The 19,349-nt window shown below is 40.3% G+C and overlaps 1 protein-coding gene across 7 annotated transcripts in view; it reads left to right on the top strand.

Moving 5' to 3' along the window:
* Nucleotides 1–763: 763 nt before the first annotated feature.
* Nucleotides 764–19,349, top strand: part of CRISPLD1 (cysteine rich secretory protein LCCL domain containing 1) — a 45,134-nt gene continuing 26,548 nt past the window's right edge. For 3 of the 7 annotated variants that reach the window (XM_068932477.1, XM_068932479.1, XM_068932478.1), the window contains exons 1-2: nt 1,200–1,267; nt 2,261–2,583. In XM_068932477.1, coding sequence (XP_068788578.1) covers nt 2,326–2,583 — 258 coding nt within the window. In that variant the 5' untranslated portion in view covers nt 1,200–1,267; nt 2,261–2,325. Of the gene's footprint in view, nt 857–1,199; nt 1,268–2,056; nt 2,584–19,349 lie in introns of those variants that run through there. The other 4 variants (XM_009689461.2, XM_068932480.1, XM_009689464.2 and 1 more) reach the window with 4 other exon arrangements.

Here is a 19,349-nt window from a genome sequence, read left to right as displayed (position 1 = left end):
GAGGAAGCCACATGAAGTGTAACAATTCTGCACATCACGGGACATAGGTAATACCCATACACCCTGCAACAGCGGGTTGGTTAAGGAAACCTAGTGGTTAGGAAATTTGTAAGTAAAACTGAGAAGGAAAGAGTACAAGAAGACGCAGTGAGTTACTTGCATGGCATTGTTTCTCATGGCCCCATGAAATTTGGAAGCATTTACAGAGCTGGTATCTGGAGTCAGCTGTATTCTGATGAATTTTAATCTCAGTCTCTCAGTTTCTGAAAATGAAAAGATAGAAAACCTTTGCAAACTGGCATAGCAGTCCTGTGAAGGCTGGAATCTGCTTGATTGTGCTATTTGTTAGTTCATTTTACCAAATTACACTAAAGAAATGGAACACTGTCCCTATCCGCTTGCATAAAAGGATTTAGACTAGGAGACGTTGGTGCAAATACAGCGGTGCTAGAAACAGAAATGAGTGGTTACAGGTTCTTGAATTCTGCTCCATGAAGAGAAGTCTCATGCACCTGGTCTGCATCCACAGCACAATTCCTGTCCTGATACCTCCAGCCACATTCACGTGTCCCCTCAGCTTTTGCAGGGCTTGCGTGTGAGCAACCAGCCTGTTCATTTTGCTTTGCTGCAGCAGAAGCAGACTGATCTAGCATCGCCTTCCCAGCTATCAAAAGATGGAGGTGGCCGGGCGTAGGGCCCCGTCTTGTCCTATTTTGGGCATTAGCCTTTGTAGGCTCGGGGCCAAAATCTCGCTGGATGCAGAAGTGCCGGCCAAGGTTTGCTGCCCCGGGGATGCTCCGCCGTCTGAAGCCGGACGACACGGCGCCGGGGGGGCGGGAAATGCCCCCTCGCCCAGGTGAGGACGGGGCGGGGGGGGCGGCGGGGCGCGGAGCTGTGCGCGGCGCGGCGCGGCCCGCCCCGGCGGGGTGCCGGGGAGTGGTGTGCGCGCACGTCACCGCCGCCCGCCCGCGATAAAATGCCCGGCGGGGAGGGACGGAGGAGGGGAGGGACGGAGACTTGCGGCGGCGCGGCACGGCACGGCACGGCACGGCACGGCACGGCACGGCACGGCACGGCACGGCAGCCGGCAGCGCGCATCAACCGCACCTCGCCCCGGCCGGCCGGCCCTGCGCGCCCGCCCGCCCGCGCCTGGGCGCTCCCGCACGGCCGCGGCCGGGCTGCGCTGCGCGCCCCCCGCCCCGCCGCGCCGGGCCGAGGACGGAGGGCGGCGGGCTGCGCGGGCACGGCGGCCGCCGCTGGCGGAAGGGTAAGGGCTCTCGCGGCGCTGGCGCGCGGGCGCGCCCTCGGCATCCCCGCGGCGGCGCAGCCCCGGCGGGCGGCCCGCGGGTGCTCAGGTGGCCGAGCGCTCGCTTCCCGGCGTGCCGAAAGGCGGCTGGGCCGGGGCCATGGCGCGCCCTCCTCCTCCCCCCCGCCCGCTCCCCTCCAGGCTGGTGCCGGCGGCGCCGCCGACAGAGCCCTTTTCTGCCCCTTTTCCCTCTTTTTGTTTTCCCCTCAGCGGCTGGGTGCAGCGCGGGTGGTGTGGCGGTGTTAATGCATTTTGCCCCAGAGTGAGGAAACCCTCGGGCTTTCCTGCCGATAAGTTACTCAGTCATGTAGTAGTAGGTCTTGGAATATTCTCTGCTTGCTAGTACTACTTTTTCAAAGAGTCATCTATGCTTTTCTTTGTTCAGTAAAAATATGACCGCATCTCCCCCGGTTTGTGTGACAGAGTTGAATGCTTCTAGTTTTGCTAGGTATTTGGAAATCATAAAACAAAAGCTCTTAATCAAAATCATATTTTTGAATGCAGCAAGAGTGTATATTTTATATTAACTTTCTTGAGTTCTTCAGTTCACATTGAGGCCTTGAATGCAAGCCTTTTAGCTTGAAATGTTTTTTGTTCATAAATTCCAGTATTGGAAGACCTTATCTAAAGTCTAATCTTCATTAATGCCTGGCTCCTTTTAAGTACATATGAAAAGCATGCTTTCTTGTAGGCAGACACTGAAGTGGGCATGCCAATGTACTTTATAAAGCCACTTAAATGATCCTAAGTTCATAAGGTTGAAGATAAGCTATCTTTCCAAAACCACAGCGTACATCTATTGCTGTAAAGGACATGTAGCATCCTAGTCTGTCTTCCTAAAACAGCGCTAGTAAACTCTGTACTCACTACAGTTTGACTTTTGTTATTCAGCAGATTCATGCAGGCTAGTACTTCAACCTCAGAATTACATTGCTTTCTCTCATGCCTTTGCAGCTGACAGACCTGGAAGAAAGACTTTGTCTTGGAGCTAACTCCTGAGCATTTTGAGATCATTCATCATGAAGTATGTAGTACAGGAATGGCTCAGAGTAACTGCCTTGCTATTCATAGCTCAAGCAGTTTCTGCAATGATTCTTCCCAATGCCACGCTCTTAGAAGAACTTTTGGAAAAGTACATGGATGAAGATGGTGAGTGGTGGATCGCCAAGCAGAGAGGGAAAAGGGCTATCACAGACAGTGATATGCAAAGTATCTTGGATCTTCATAATAAATTACGGGGTCAGGTGTATCCACCAGCTTCCAATATGGAATATATGGTAAGGAAAACTGATAGTGACATCCAGAAAGAAATGTTCATAGAGTAGTTACTGTCGCTTTATAAATCAGCATACTTTCAGTCTTAGCATGTTTGTTTTCTCATTTAAAGTACTTGCTAATTGTTTGCCTCTTTCTCTCACTCTCTTTTTTACTTTTTAACAGCACAGGGGTAAACTTTGAGATAAAAATTGCTCATTTGTGGCTCAAGTGTCATATTCTATTGATATTAATGGACTTATCTTTGATAGTTGTATAGTTGTCCTGAATGGAAGGTGTCTTCCTCAGTGTAAGGGGCCAATTTGCAAAAGTGGATTATTCGAAATAGTTGATTATGTCTTAAGAAATTTCAAAATAACATAGATTCTCTCCCAAGCTTCTAGACTCAATGGAATTTCTGAGCAAAAAGAAGCTCCTATAACAAGAAAGTCTTCTATTTAAGTTGGCATGTGCTACTAGCCTGGAATCCTGTGTGTTTCTAATAGTGTGATATATAATTTCTGTTTGTGCTTTTCCTTTAAGAAACCTCTGTTTTTGGTATGTTGTTTGGAGGCTTAAGTCTTGCATGTTTTTAAATTTCAATTTTATGCCCTAATTCAAGGCTAACTATAGCTCTCTCCAGCAGTTAGATCAAGTCAGGTATGCTAACATTTTGTTAGAGCTTTTAAGAAGATCTAACAAGAATGGTTTCTTTTCTTCATTCTTGCTTCTGCAGAAAAGCTTAAATCTAGTTTCTGTATTCATACTACGTATTATTTGTTTATCTCTCCAAGTATCAGAGAAATATCATTCCTATAAGAAGGGCTGGTAACACCAAATGTTGCACAGGTTTCCTGATGCCTTCCATTGGAAGGTTATGACAGAGGATCATACTAACACATTTGAAGATGTGACTAGCTATCCCAGCTTGGAGTGGTTTATCTCTCAGCTTGAAGACGTGATCAAACAGAACACGTGCGTGTCCTGGAGACATACTTGCTTAAATCAAGAAAGGCAGCTTAGCTTAAGTTAACCAACATGAATGTTAGTATATTAGCCTAAGAGCGATCAGGGAATTAGTTGCCCCATCTCATCTCCAAGCACAGGGGCAATAACATCTTAAACCACTTTAACCCTTTCAATTATGGCCATATTCTCAAACTTTATTTTTTGTTGTGACTTTTTCAAACCTTTCTGTAATATTACACTTTTTTTTCCTCGAGATTCTACAAAAGGGAAACTTTGGTTTTAGTTATGCGCCTTTTTCCTTTCCTAATGCCATTCTATGTATTCCTGTGTTATGTGTCTTGGAAGAAGGAATTTGGATGTACTCATTGGATTTAGATTTTTAGCAGCTGTATTCTTCAAAGATTCCTTCTGCACTGCAAGCACTTTGGGCTAGATTGTATTAGATTTGTGTGTGGAGCAACAATTTTCTTTTTTCTTCCCCCTACCCCTCCTTTTTTTTGGTCATCTCCTTCCCAATGACGCATACTCCAGAGTACAAGTGGCATGCAAATGAGATTGTCTGATTTTAGCGCAGAGGAGCTCTCCCTAGGGAGAAGGAGTGGGGAAATAGGAGCAGAGTGGGACAGGCAGCTTTTAAAAGAGAGTGGGACTGAACGTTGGCAGTAGTATCCAAAAGGATCTGGGACCGCCATGAGCAAGAGTTTGGGATTCGTATCCCTTAAACGATCTGTCCAGAGGGATGGATGCTGGTGTTCACAGGATTCATGAGAAGGAAATGGAAGGAGATTGAGAGTCTGGTAAAAGGGGAATCGGTGGTATGGAAGGCAAGATGTGTGAACAGATGTGGTTGAGGGAAGAACTGAGGCTCTCTGGGTAAAGAAAGATTGGGAGTAGCAGATTATGGAAGGAAGTAAGAGCACAGGAATTTGCTAAGAGGCTATTTTAAAAGACTAAGCCATGGAGTAAGTGGGAAGAGAGATTGTAACTTGAGGGAAATAAGTGGGAACCAGGACTGGGAACTGGGAGAGGATGGTTGAGGAGACAATGGGAGCTTTGCAGTGCTTGAACAAAGGAAATGCCAGAATTTATGATTCCTTGAACACATATTTTACGATAAAGTCCGTAATTATGTGAGTGTCCGTTCTCTTTTCCACATTACGTGGCATAAATGAATCTGGGCTATTTAATAGGTTTAATATGAGCAAGATATAAATATGGAACCATAAATGAGGCATGAGGCCAGAGAGTGAACAACAAGGAAGAGGCAATAAATGATAGCATTGTTCATTAAGGAAGCGTGGTTTGTTTTGTGCACTCAATGAGACCACGTTCCTTTGGGAAAAAAGTAAAATCTGGTCATTACCATTGTGTGTATATGCAAGAAATGTGTTAATTATACAGGCAAACTCCATTCGGTAATTTCATAACTATGTACTGTTTTTGCAGCAATATAATTATTGTTTGTAATTCAATATAGACAAATGTCTGTTGTGACACTTACTATACACTTTATTTTTCAAGATGCATACTCATAATAGGATAGACAAATATCACTTTCCAGATTAAAAAGAAAAAAAGCTCTTAGATCTTGTTTTAGAAATTTCTGTGACCTCTGAATCAGTTTCATGAATGCTAGAAAGATCAAATAGCCAAGAACTGATAGAATTAAAACTGGCTGGATGGCCGAGCTCAGAGGGTTGTGGTCAGTGGCGCAGAGTCATGTTGGAAGCCTGTAGCTAGCAGGCTCCCCCAGGGGTCAGTCCTGGGTCCAGTCTTGGTCAACATATGCATCAATGACCTGGAAGAAGGCACAGAGGGCACCCTCAGCAAGTTTGCTGAGGATACTAAACTGGGGGGAGAGGCTGATACAGCAGAGGGCTGTGCTGCCATTCAGAGGGACCTCAACAGGTTGGAGAGATGGACGGAGAGGAACCTCCTGAATTTCAACAAAGGCAAGGGCAGGGTCCTGCACCTGGGGAGGAATAACCCCATGCCCCAGTACAGGCTGGGGGCTGGCCTGCTGGAAAGCTGCTCTGCAGAGAAGGACCTGGGAGTCCTGGTGGACAAGTTGACCATGAGCCACCAATGTGCCCTTGCGGCCAAGAAGGCCAATGGCATCCTGGGGTGCATTAGGCAGAGTGTTGCCAGCAGGTGGAGGGAGGTGATCCTGCCCCTCCACTCAGCCCTGGGGAGGCCACACCTGGAGCCCTGTGTCCAATTCTGGGCTCCCCAGGACAAGAGAGACCTGGCCCTGCTGGAGAGAGTCCAGCGGAGGGCTACACAGATGATGAGGGGACTGGAGCATCTCTCCTCTGAAGAAAGGCTGAGAGGGCTGGGCCTGTTCAGCCTGGAGAGGAGAAGACTGAAAGGCGATCTCATCAATGTGTCCAAGTATCTGAAGGGGGGGTGTCAAGAGGATGGGGCCAGATTCTTCTCCATGGTGCCCAGTGAGAGGACGAGAGGCAACGGGCACAAACTGAACCACAGGCAGTTGCATCTGAAGATGAGGAAAAAGTTCTTTCCTGTGAGGGTGAGTGAGCACTGGAAGAGGTTGCCCAGCGAGGTTGTGGAGTCTCCTTCCCTGGAGATATTCAGAAGCCATCTGGACACAGTCATGGGCAACGTGCTCTAGATGACCCTGCCAGAGCAGGGGGGTTGGACTAGATGATCTCCAGAAGTCCCTTCCAACCTCAGCCGTTCTGTGATTCTGTACTTGACTATTTATTGAAAAAATAAAGGATGGGGCTAGATCAGAGTGTTACAAAAAAAATACATTGAAGTTTCATCAGCTAGACCCATACTACTAAAAAAAATAAACCTTACACTTTGACTAGGATACATCTGGTCCTATTAAAGGCTAAGTTCCAGTCTTCCAGAACAGGGCAACAATCCTGCTGAATGTTTCCTCGATATCTAGCGAAACTGATAAGTAAATATGCAAAACTTCATCTACTTTGGAGCACTTTAATAGTACAGAAACACTGGCAAAAAGCTTCTGCCTTGGCCCCAGTCCTGCCAGGATAAGCTGTCCTTTGTACTGGTAAAACCATTCCTTGGAAACAGAACTAGGTCTATTTGTAAAAGTTATATTTTATTAAATCTTTCTGGATCTGAATGCAAGTGTTCAAAGCTCAGGCACCTGACTGCTATACTTATCTCTCTAGAAGTCTGTCATATAGGTTAAGAAGAAGTTTAAAATCTCCAAGTGCTTGGAACTGAGAGAAAACATCTGGGGACTGCATGTCTCATTGCACTATTTATATGTTACAACTGAGCTAATCTGACAGCTGGCTCTGGCTAAAAAGGCTGGCGCTACCTCTCTGACTCAACTGCTGGCTGCATGCCTCTGTCCCACTCCTGCCACGGGCACTTCTCTGAGTTGATGATGACATTGGTTCAAGTACTTAAAGAATCAGAAAAATGATCTTTGGGTTTTTTTTTTTTGGAAGGTAAACTTTTTGCCAATTTAGGTCCTGGGAGTGGCTCCCACCATAGTTGACTCTGAGCACCAAAGCTGATAAAAGGAAAAGAGTGGGAATACATAGCTAAGGACTGAGGGAAGAAGAACCACACTTTGGACTGGAGCTATTAGTTATATTGCCTTACTTGTAATGTCCAGCCTTACCTTTGAGGGAATCACAAGGCTAAGGCTGCATTCTCAATTTAAGTTGTGCGGAGGAGGAAAACTTCTTACACGCTTTTTACTAACATACGCCTGCATACATATCTTCTGAACACATTATTATTCAGAAGAAAAATGTCACTACATGGATACTGAAAAGAATAAGCCATAGCATGATATTCCATGCCATATGGTATGTTAAAATTATGAATTGGCTTCAGTCGTAAGGAGATGTGTACAAAATAATATCTATGCAATAATAGTCTAGTACAGATATTCTGTGGATCCTTGGCATGCCAGTGGCTTTTCCTTAGTTGAAGTTGGCCTCCAGCATTTAAGATCTTGATTATATTAAAAAAAAAAGTTGAAAAAATTTGAGTTACTAATTTTCTGTACTGCTATAGATTCCCTCCTTATAACATGAAAAAGAAAAGATACCAACCTATCATAGCTGAGAAATCTGAAGTTACTAACTGCAATAAGATTCACTGTAGAGATGTCTAATCAACTGAACCTTCTTATGGTTGTCTAACTGAATTTACTGGATCAAAAGTTCATCTTCCCAAGTATTCTGTCCCTGATGGTGATCATTCCTAGGGTAAGAGAATAAGATCAGAGCATGCAAACAGAGAAACTTCTGCAGTGAAGCCTCCCAGCTTTCAACAAACAGCAGTTCAAGGACTTCCTAAGTTGTATTTTTGTGTCCTATAGTCCAAATGTCATTGTCTGCTCTGAATCTTCTACAAGTTTATATTCTTTGCATATACAACATCAAGTTGCCATGCTCTGTAAATGTGCACTGTGTGGAAAAAGTACTTATTTTTTTCTTTAAACCTGCTCATTTATTTGATACCTTTTTTTTCTTTATTGTGAGAAACAATGCAAAATTCTCACATTTATCTTCTTTTGTCTTTCACAGTTTTGTAACCTTTTAGCATATCCCTCGGTAGTCACCTCTTTTTTACGTGAAGAGTCCGACTCTTCTTACTTGAAAACGGTTACCTCTGAAAAGCTATTCCATTTTGTTGTCCTTCTCCATCTGCTGCGGTTCTACTGCATTCTTGTTAGTTCAAAGGGAGCGTAACCTCATACACTGACAGTTTGTTGTACTGTGGATTGATATAGTTGGATTTTTTTTGTGTTTTTTATTCTCTTCCTAATAATTCTTAACATTCTTGAACTTTTTGACCTTGAATAAACTAAGGTGACATTTTCAAAGAGCTCTTAACAGTTTTTCCAAGATGTTTCCACTCCACTGTGCTGAGAGGTCATTTCTGGCTCCCTATTGCATACATATAGTTGGCTGTAATCTCCTGTACTCATTCCTTTGTATGTATTGACATCAAATGTTATCTACTTTGTCTACCACTCAGTGGCAGAATCTTTATTTTCATCTCTCTTTTTTAAACTACCTTAAACTTAATCAATAAGCATCATTGCCCAACTTGCATCCTCCTGTGTCTTGCACTCTCCTGTGCTGAGATGTTATGAGGAAACTGCTATTATGTACAACAGAAGAAAAAGAACATATATTTCTGGAACTTTGAAAACTGGTTGCCTATTCTTAAGTTGTTTTCTGTCTTTATCACCTTCTCCTTAATCTCAGGATAGCATTTTTTTTCTCCTTGCACTGCTGATGATGGCAAGACCTGCCCTTTAAGTTGTAATAGTCTTGGAATATATTCCTTCTGTGGTTAAAATACTCATTTGTCAAATCACCAACTGTAGACACTACCTAGAGTCTTGTACACACTACTGTCATCAATGTCACCCTTAAATAAGGCATGAAGTGTCATAGAAGAAAAACTCTTACCTCAAATAAACAGTGGTAACGTGATAGATCAGGAAATAAGTACATTGGTTTGTTGTTCAGACATAGAAACTCTTATTCTACCTTTTTCAGTTAGAAAGAGTTATTTATTATTGTATTATTAATGAATTATTACTAAAATGTAAAGTGGTAATAAAACTCGAAATGCTTATTTTAGGCACCGTAATCCTACAACTTTCTGATCTTTTATTCTTTTTAATTTAATTTTTTGTAAATATTATTTGTATATCATGGACTGACTTTGCAAAATCATTATGTTTTCTGATAATTTTAATGGTAACATTGCACTTTAACAAATTTGGATGTGTTCATGAAAACTGAGATTTTTTTTTCCTAGTTGTCATGGTTGACACTTTAAAAATACTCTTAATTATATGAAAAATGGAAAATGTTAGTTCCTTTGTATTCTAAACAACTGTATTATGCAAAGTACAAAGTATCCACCTGGAATAAAATCTGCAATTTTGATTAATGAATTTATCATGAATTCTCTTTTAAGCCTTCCCTTGATATTTTTTCCTTGAATTCATAGAAGTAGATATGTTTTCCTAAGCACATGAATAAGTCAAATAGTTCATATGAGATCCCCATTCCGTGCATATGCCTTAGCTGTACTGAAAAGTGCTTAAGTTCCTAGCTTGATAAATAGCAACCTATTTCAACCTGGTATTTCTTGGCACGTGGCCACATACTGTATTTTGTAATTGCCATAATTGGAGAACATCAGTGTCCTCCAGGACAAGTCTTTTTTATTTATTTATTTTTAGTCTTCTTGAGGTCAGATCCTGCCTGTACGTGCTAGGAATATCATCACAAAGTCTATGCCTTGCTTCTGTGAAGATTTATTTTGCAAACCTTATGAGAGGAATAAAATCTTATAAAAGTACTTTTTTTTTAAAAGTTCAGGCTAGAATCATTTATTTGGTTTAGCTGCATGGTTCCTATGAATGGTTATATATGTGCATCTCACAGCAGTATTGCATCTATGTTTTATTCACAGGGGTAAAAAAAGAAATATGCTTATCTTTCTTCTTACTTTATGTTGATATATTACTTCTGAAGGCATTATCTTTCTGAAAACTTTGATGAGTGATAATTGGAAGATCTGATATCAGCTATTCATTTCAAAACTGTGACTGACTCTTGGCTTGCATGGGTCCTCACATTTTGGGCGCAAGAAGGCTTGCCCCTCTCAATAGCTTTATGAAGATTTCAGAAGAAGAAAATTAAGAATGACTGGAAATATTTTGGGGTCTTGAATAATCTTATGTGTTGGTCCGGTTTCTCACTTAGATTTTTCTTAATTCTGCCTCAGGGAAATTCATCCTGTATTTAAATGCAGATCAGTGGACTTCGGATCATATGAACCCACTGGCATACAGAGCTATTGCATGGGCAAGAGTAAAGCATTATTCATGTGATGATAGTGACTGAATAGGGATTGAAATACATTTTCAGCTATTGTGTGCTGCTCTTATATCATACAATCTGCCTGAGTCCGGATTTAGCAGTTTCTCTGTGCATACATGTTAGATCCCAGCTGAGATTTCTGTCTAGACATACAGAATACATACTGGGCTACAGAACTGAAATCTGCACTGGAGTCGGTCTCTGTGCTCCAGTCTGTGGAAGAGAATTAGAACTGCACGAGGAATGGTAAAGGCCTGGTAGTGGACTTACATATTTTGGTGAATTTTTCTATACTGAACAGCAATGCCCTCTTTATATTCCTAGACCTTTTTGACAAAACTGTTGCATGTCTCTGTTTAGTTTGTCTTGTCAGTTTTGCCAAAACTCTGCAGGGGCGCTTGGTTAAAAACAATTCCCGTTCCTTTCGAGCAGAGAACTTCGGTTTGTGGAATCCTTTAAGTGGCTGGAGAGCACTTAGGTTGCCAAAAATATAGCAGCTCTTTCAGAGTGAACCTGTCTGCTTTCCCTCTGGTTTTCCACTTCCCTGCTCCACTTCAAAGGTTGGCGGAAGTGCTTCAGCTTCTTTGCCTGTGCTCAAAGGCTACTGACACTGCATCAAAGAGTACAGTGACGTTGACTTATCCTCTTATTCTCTCTGGCACTGTTAGCAAAGGACTGTGCAATGCAGAAGTGGCCAAGAAAGCAAGTGGATAAGTCCACGTTATGACTTTTATTGAGGCAATGCCAAAAACAACTAAGCAACTCCAAGTAAAGAAACTGAAAGTGGAAAGTAGCAGAAAGGCTTACTGTCTCAAACTTTATGGGAGCTTTCCCAAAATAAAAATAAGTAACTACATAGGACAGACACTGTTCATCTCTTATTTTGCTCTCAGAAAACTTCATCTCCCATATCAAAAAGATTGTTGAGTGTTAATCAGGAGGAACAGAACCAGAAATAAGTGCAAAACTGAGGCTGAGCACAGGAAAAATCAGAGATTTATAGAAGGAATTCCAAGTAGTCTGCCATTTTCATGACATCTGACTGGGAATCTTATTTAATATAAGATTTTTTAAACTGAGAAATAAAAATTGATATTTATTTCTTATATAATTTCATTGAAATGCTAGATATGAATTTGACCTCTTATCTATAAAAATTAGCCCTCAAGCTTAGATTTGGCATGAAGTGTAGTGACTTTTGTAGTCAGAAAAACATGATTCGTTAAGAAGACTATCTTCTGTCCTTATGGAGAAGGACGATTTTTTACTCTATTATGAAGGAAGATGTCAGTTAAATAAAATGAGGTTACTTCACTCATTAAATCAGTGTTCTGGCTATGTTTCAAGAAAGAAAGATGCCTGATACATAGCATAGTATATTTGTGCTGAACTCTCTGTTGGCTTTCTGAATGGTTACGAACTCTTGCAGTAATACATTTTCCGAGTGTTTTCTTTAAGACTGTATTTGAATGTATTTCTAACAGCAGTGCCAAGTGACATACATGTAATCAGTGTGCAATCTCTTCCAGTAATTTCAATTCACTTGTATTGTGCTAAAGTGACATCGCAATGGTCACCTTTTAAAAGCAAGCATTCATTTTGCCGCATATTTGAGATGTTGCAGCTAGTTCCTGTTCAAAGTCCAGGAAATTCTGTAGCATCTCTAAAACTCCTGTGTGAAAGCAAGTAGTACAGCAATTTTGTAGTAGTAATTGCCATTAGGATTTGAGGTAAGGACCTGTACTCTGGTAAATTTATAGTTAGCTATAAATATTTATGAATACTCTTTGTAGCGAGTGCCTGTGATTTGTACTTTGACAATGGACAAAATGCAGAAATCGAGATTAGTTTTCACACCCCTCTTGCTTCTTTTCCATTCCTGTCAGAATATACAAATGAATAGATGACTTTTAGTCATGTTCTAATAGAAAGTCTTTATGCACTGTTTTTAAAAAGTAGTAAAGTAAATGTACTGTTTCAGAACACCTTGGAAACCTGAATATTCCAGCAAGGTTTTTTTAATGTCCTTAGAGTACACACCAAATTAAATGTGATTAGTCATGTCTGCTTGTTCCTATTCCTGTTTTTCACTTTTTGAACACAAAAACCTCAAACACATGAAACTGTAATAGAGAGATGCTTCAAAAATTGGTTCAATTTATTCAGTGTTTGGGAACAATATTTTTGGCCTCATGCTACTTTCCTGTTTCCAGGCAAAAGCCACAGTTTTTCCTGCTTTTTAATCTTTTCCAAAAGAGTAGCTGAAACCTCAAGGTCTATTCAGGGATTTCTGCCCAGGTTAAAGCTCTATAAACTCCAGTCTACCACATGGTAGTGCATAAGGTCCTTACCATTTATTTCTAGACAAACCATATTCCTCCATCAGAAAATGGATACCTAACTTTCTCGGTAGTGAAAAGTTTAATAATTTTACATATCCTCTTTCTTTGTGTTTAAAGGATATATTAGTATTTGTTAGCATGATTGCTTTCATATTTTCAGTGAGATTTATCCAGTATTTCAGTACTCTTGAGTTTTTGTGCTCACTCCACTTTATACTATCTAGGTGACCTTAGGTGAGCATTGGGTCCAGTATTTTCAAACTTAGATGACGGAAGCTAAGCATCTCAATTGTCTGTAGGTGACTTTCTTTTCAGATGTGCTAATAATCCTTAATTCCCATGGGCTTCCCTCTGAAGCCTTGGTATGGATGAAAATGCATTACCGAAGCCTAATTTTCTTAGAAAGCCAAGCTGAAAACTGCTGATGTTTGTCAAGAACAGATCATGCCAAACTAATCTATTCTATTTTTTTGACCCAGAAATTAACTAGCACAGTGTATAAGGGTATTCTCACTGTCAGGATGGTAGAACATTGAAAGTGGTGATGTGCTGTTGGAGTCTTTTCCTTTTTAGTTCAGTATTTTGGTTAACTTGAATAAGTATGGCACATGCTTAAAAACTGCAGAATGCATTTAGCTTGGGTATAGGTTGTGATTGTTTTAGAGAATACAGTGAAAACTAGAAGAACAGCTTGGCAAATGGAAGTAATGGCCTTGAATCAACATGATGAAATGCAGTACGTTTATTGCAAGGTACAGAAAAAGGAGGAATTCACACAAGTAGAACACAAGGAATAAAATGTGTGCGTAATACTACAGAAAAAATGATGCAGGGGTTATACCGAATTACAAGATAATATGGAGCAACAGTGTTTCAAAAAGGTAAACCATGCATGACTTCTCTGTGAAACTGATGAGATCTTGGCTGAAATGTGATGCCCAGTTATGGTCATGTTTTAGGCATGGTCTAGTCACAATAGTGAGAATGAAGCAGATTAGTAGAATTGATTATAAGTTCAGAGTATATGATTTATGAACCAAACTGAAAGAGTTAAGCAGCTGAATTTGGTTAATCTGGGAAATAAAAAAAAATTGTTACAGAGAGTGATTTGTTTTTCCTTCTTGGCAAAAAGACACATCAGCTAGCGTTGCGGGGAAGGAGATTTAGGTTGCATACCAAGGAAATCCTCTTTACTCCTACAGTGATGAAACTCCAAAAAAATTGTGAAACTATACTAATTTATTAATTAAAAAATGTGTATAATACGGGTTTTATTCTGGCTCAGTGGAGGAAGCTAGACTACAGTCAAGATCAGCCTCTTGAAGTCATTTCCAGCTTTATAAACTCTTTGTGATTCTGTGCTGGCACCATGTAGCTAATTTCTGTTTCTTAAGTGCAATTCTGGTTTATTTGATCATGGCATTTCTTGTCGAATATTTCATCTTTCCTTTTTTCCCTCTCAGTGTCATTGGTCTTAAAGAATACAGTGAATCCTATTAAAAAGCAAATAAATACCCATACTGTACTGAGGTATTTACTTTACCACTTTCTCCCTATATTTAGAATGTATACAGCAATGAGGTATTTATACTATGCCATGGTAAATGTTTACTTTCAGTGTTGCCCACTGTACTTACTTTTCCATCTTTACTGAGCTTAAATTTTAGCTTCTTTTTTTCTTTCCATATAGTCCCCTTCCATATGATTTTTTCCATTTTCCTGTGTGTATGAAAATCTCTCCAGTTCAAATGTTATCACTATATTTCTTACATTCTACTGGAAAATGCTTTTTGAGTTACTGGGCTTGGTAGTTCTGTTACAACAGCAGTTGGTGTGATTGGGACACTCACTTATGCTGCCCTGCCTTAGTTGAGAATTAACTCTTTGATTTAAACACTCACACAACACAGATGGCGGGATTCATCTCGTCAAGCTTTCGATGTGCTATGATGTCCTATGTCTGCTTTTGAGAATGGTCTCCTTTATAACCAGTGGAGAGAAATGAGGATTTCCAAGAGACGGTTTATCTCAATTAAAGGTGGGTAGATAAGTGTGATGCATCTCCCTTTGCAGATGCTTATTTGCCTATATTAACTACAGAGGCAATTTAGATAATTAGCTGAGATGTAGATATCTGCTTCGAGGCTATCTAAATTCAGGGGAGGTTGATCCCCATAGTTTAGCTGTTGATGAGCTGTAATTTGAGCTGCAGTATCCTCAGTGAAACATCAGCTCCTTCATCAACACTACACTGGTTTCAGCCTATACCCTGCTTGAACCCTATATTGACAGAGGTTAAATACCACAATTTGTAGTCCAGTTGGTAAAGTTAAACTGTTGTTAGTTGTGGTTCATTTAATGTGATATGCTGTAAACTATGGGTGTTCAGAAGAAGACCTATATTTCATGCAACATTCCTGCTGCGAAACTTGTAACCTCTGGGAAAGAAAAGTAGGCAGCTGGAGTCAGTAACTGCTATTATTCTTTCAGTTTAATCTGTCACCTTGGTGTAGCCTCAGCTAGCCTGACATGTGGAAGTTTTGTAAAGCCCTAATGTGCCATTTCTGTGTGAATACCTTTTAATGGTATGCTATATAGGTTTTAACAGAATATGAACAAAGACAGTGCCTGTGTTGGCAAGTGTTGTGGTGCAATAGAAGATCTGTAGAGCAAAAGATTTGGTGCTGAGGACCTGACATTCGTGCTGCATGCATTTTGATGGTTTTATTTTAAACTAGTTTTAATGTGGTCCCATGGACTACACACCTATTAGCATGAGGTGCATTCCAGGACCACAGCTCCTGGCATAGTTTCATCTGAAAGGAGTCCAGTTTGGACACTCCAAGAATGCTCTGTGATGTGAACCAAAGTACAGTAAGTGGGAATGATTAGGAGTTTCATTTCAAAGCACGTGCCTGGTATAAGAAAAACGACTGCCGTAGATGAACCGTAATCCACTCTAAATTCAGTTTTGGTGTGCAATGGTATTGCAACCCCAGTCTAAATGATCAGCATAATTTCCTTACTACTGGCTTCGTGGAAGGGAACGTTTTGGATAGTAGATGGGTGTGAACGCTAAGAAATGCAGCAAAATGGCACACATCATGGGATTCAAGATGATATGCAAGATGTTTTCCAAAGCTGGAAGAGAGGGACACTAGTTAAAATATGCAGTCCAAATGAAACTGTAAGGCTGAAATATGTAGGGTGGAATATTTTCTCCTCTCACTGAAAAGCAGATGTAAACATCCTAGGCCTGGAGATTTAGCCAATGTCCCTGCCATACATACTAGCTCAATTGTAAGTTTAGGATAGTCATTCTCTGTGGTGTATTTACTGGTTTGGACAGCAGAAGCATCTGAGCTATAGACCATGCCATTTGGAAGTAGAAGACTATTCTGAACAGCTGTTGAAATCAAGTCTACAGCATCATTTACCTCGAACTGGAGATGTTTGTGTGTGGCTAAACAATGGAAGGAAGATGCTTCAGAGCAATAGTACATAAAAAGTTAATCTAGACCTTTTCTGTCACACAGGCGGATATAAGAGTAGAAGGGAAGTGGCTGTGCTGGTGACTTCCTCTGAGGAAGACATGTCCTCCTGGATGGCTAAGAAGCTGATTTCCAGCATTTGGGATCTCCTGTTCTGAATATATGTTTCATTAGAAAAGAACAGATCGTTTGTCATAAGGAAGGGTTTTGCTTTTGAACTTAAGTCATCTCTGAATGACTTAGGGGTTTTAGGAAGTGTATATTTGGCAAGGTTGAAGGGTAAGAGATAGCATCTTGATCAAGTGTTGGATAAGTGCTTGCTTGATGGAGTCTGCCTTCCATGATGTTGGTCTTGAATATCAGAAAACTCAGTATTAGCTATGCCTGTTTTATTGTGTCCACCTCCCCCAGCCCCAATTCTGAATCTTACAATTTTTGTATGAAAAATTAAAGCATATAGAGCATCTCTAAGGTTATGATTAACATCACTGTCCTGCCACTTAGAAATGTCTGCCAAATATTTCAGTTTTTCAGTTTATTTGATGAAGCACAGGCGTGCTCTCATGAACAAACTAAACTCAGTCCAGTCTATTATGCCATCAAAAAAAAAAAAAAGGAAAATCATTAGAATGAGAATAAGTAAGAAGAATAACAGGCTCTAATTCTGTGGAGGAAAGTCTAGATTCTTAAATTTGTCAACCCCTTGGAGCTAGACCAGTAGGCAATAATTTCATGCCCATATGGGGGAAGGGAAGAACATCTTCCTTTGCCTGCATAAGAACCTAGATGTCGTGTGCACCTGCAGTCTTCATGAATGTGTGTGTACTGACTTCAGGAGCAGGCTGTGCTCCAGCTGTGAGCATAACAGTACCCAAAGCCCTTTGGCTGTTAGCACCATCTAAGGTATCAAATATCTAAATGAGCTCTGTGAAGCAAGAGGAATGTATAATCCCTACATGCTCACAAAGCAGATGCAACCTTATGGTGATACCATTGTCTGTAGCTAAACTACAATAGCATGTCATTAATGATGTATTCCATCTTCAAATGGAAGAAAAGTTTGAGAGAGGTAAAACATCACATACAGCCTGGAACGCAGAAGATTAATATCTTACATGTTCTATTTCTTTTGTTAAAGGAAATGTATTCCATTTGAGGCCAGGTCCATGAACTTGTAAAACCTGTGCATGAGTTATAAAAGCTGATAAAATCACAGTCAGCAGGACTGCAGTTTTAAAGAAGTTAATTTGTTATTAGATGCAAGCAGTTATGTGTGAAAATCAAAACCAGTAAGAGTTCAATGCCTAAGTACTATTTAGAAGATAGGTAAGAAGTGGAATTTTGCAGACTGATTTTTCACATTTTTAAGTGTTTGCTACTCATTGTTTCCTGGAGTTTTGGTGCACAATTACTTGTGTATGCAGAAGGTTAGAAAGGACAGGAGAAACAAAAAGGCCCTCTGACACAAAGGAGAAAGAAAGGCCGTCCTGGAAATGTTACTCTGTATAGGCCTGGAAAAATGTACATTATGGCCTAGATAGCTGTATTTGTCATGAGAAACCTGTGTTCAATCATTTTGTAGCAGGAACTATGGCATTGGAAAGATTGTAGAGCATGAAATGATACAGTATAAACCATTATCTTAGACTGGAGTATATGTTGGGGTGCAACTGTCTTGCTCTTGTGACTGAGGCAGATAAGTAAAACATGCATATCTCAGGTTGGGTGCAAATGCATGGTCTACATGAGAAGGAGGTGGAGAGAGGTATATAGCTTGGTAGCTACAACCACTTTGTGCAACATCATGAGTACTGAGGCACAAGAGGCCTAAAAAATGTTTAGTTTCTCCCCATCTCTGCAGTATACTCCCGTTGCTGCATCTCTTTGATCTCCTAACTAGCATTACTAAATGATCTTCTCTTGAAAATAAAAAATTCAAGAAGCATTTGGTAAGTAGAAACACATTTGTCCATTTAAGATGTGTTAGCAACTCCATGTATATTTGTTACTACCATAACAGAGTTTTCTGTGAAGCAAAAGGAATAGCTTCAAGTAGGTTTGTGTTGCTGAGCAGCTGATGATACGTTCAGTATCTATCTGTTTGTTTGCCTATCTCAATATAGAAAGGCAACCCTGATGATGATCTATTGTCCGAAAGATAGACCACGTATAGATTTCCTACAATGCGAGAAATATTTTTTCATGATACAAGAGATTGAATTACCTTGCATGTAGCATCAAAGGATTTTGCTGTCAATACGCTTGTCAGATCTGAAAATCAGCTGCCTAGTCGCATTTCTGTCTTCTTGTGCTCCCATCAGTATCGTCTTTACCGAAGAAATCTTATAGTCCAAATTTATTAAAACTTCATCAAGTTAGGGCATGAGTGAGGAAATAGTGGTTGAGGAACCAGGTACAGCATACACATATATTCAGGCAGACCACAGTCATCTTTTTAGGGGCAAAAACCCCAACTTTCTGTTTTTTTATGCAGTTGTGTTTGGAAGTCTTATTCATCCTTCCTCAAGTGTAAGAATCCCTGTCTATAGCTATGTGGAGGTTTCTTTTAAAAATCTTTTTCTGTACCAACTATGTCAAAGCATTAATTTGTTTCAGAATAGGCCTTAGTATAAATCTGTAAAATACTAGCTTATAATGAAGAATGTTATGGAAGAATTCTTTGAATGAGCTTTAAAACATGAGAACTATGTTGACGCATTATATATTTCAGTGGCTAGATTTACTATTACTAATGACATTATGGTTAAACCATAAGAAATGACCACTTCTCGTAGGATGGAAAATACCTATGTTGCTATGACTCTTTGTAATCCGCCATTCTTCTTCTGATTTTTTTTTTAAATGCCAAGCTTCTTGTTATGTAAATATTCACTAATCAAGTGTATACTGTTTGTTTGAAGGTCTTCATTGTATTCCTTGCTCTGAATGGACTTTTGTGTTTTTGGAAAGCTTTCCGTATATATTTGCTTTCCATCCTTTACCTTTTTTTCTTCACTATGCTTTAAGGATGAAGGGAGCACTGGGAAAACAAAAGCCCTTTAATTTTAATGAAAGGAAACATGAAAACGTATATGTATATCTTTTTTTGCATAAGGAGGTGCTT

Source organism: Struthio camelus, chromosome 2, assembly GCF_040807025.1.
Source record: "Struthio camelus isolate bStrCam1 chromosome 2, bStrCam1.hap1, whole genome shotgun sequence".
Classification (NCBI taxonomy): domain Eukaryota; kingdom Metazoa; phylum Chordata; class Aves; order Struthioniformes; family Struthionidae; genus Struthio; species Struthio camelus.
This window is presented reverse-complemented; position numbering and strand designations above follow the sequence as displayed.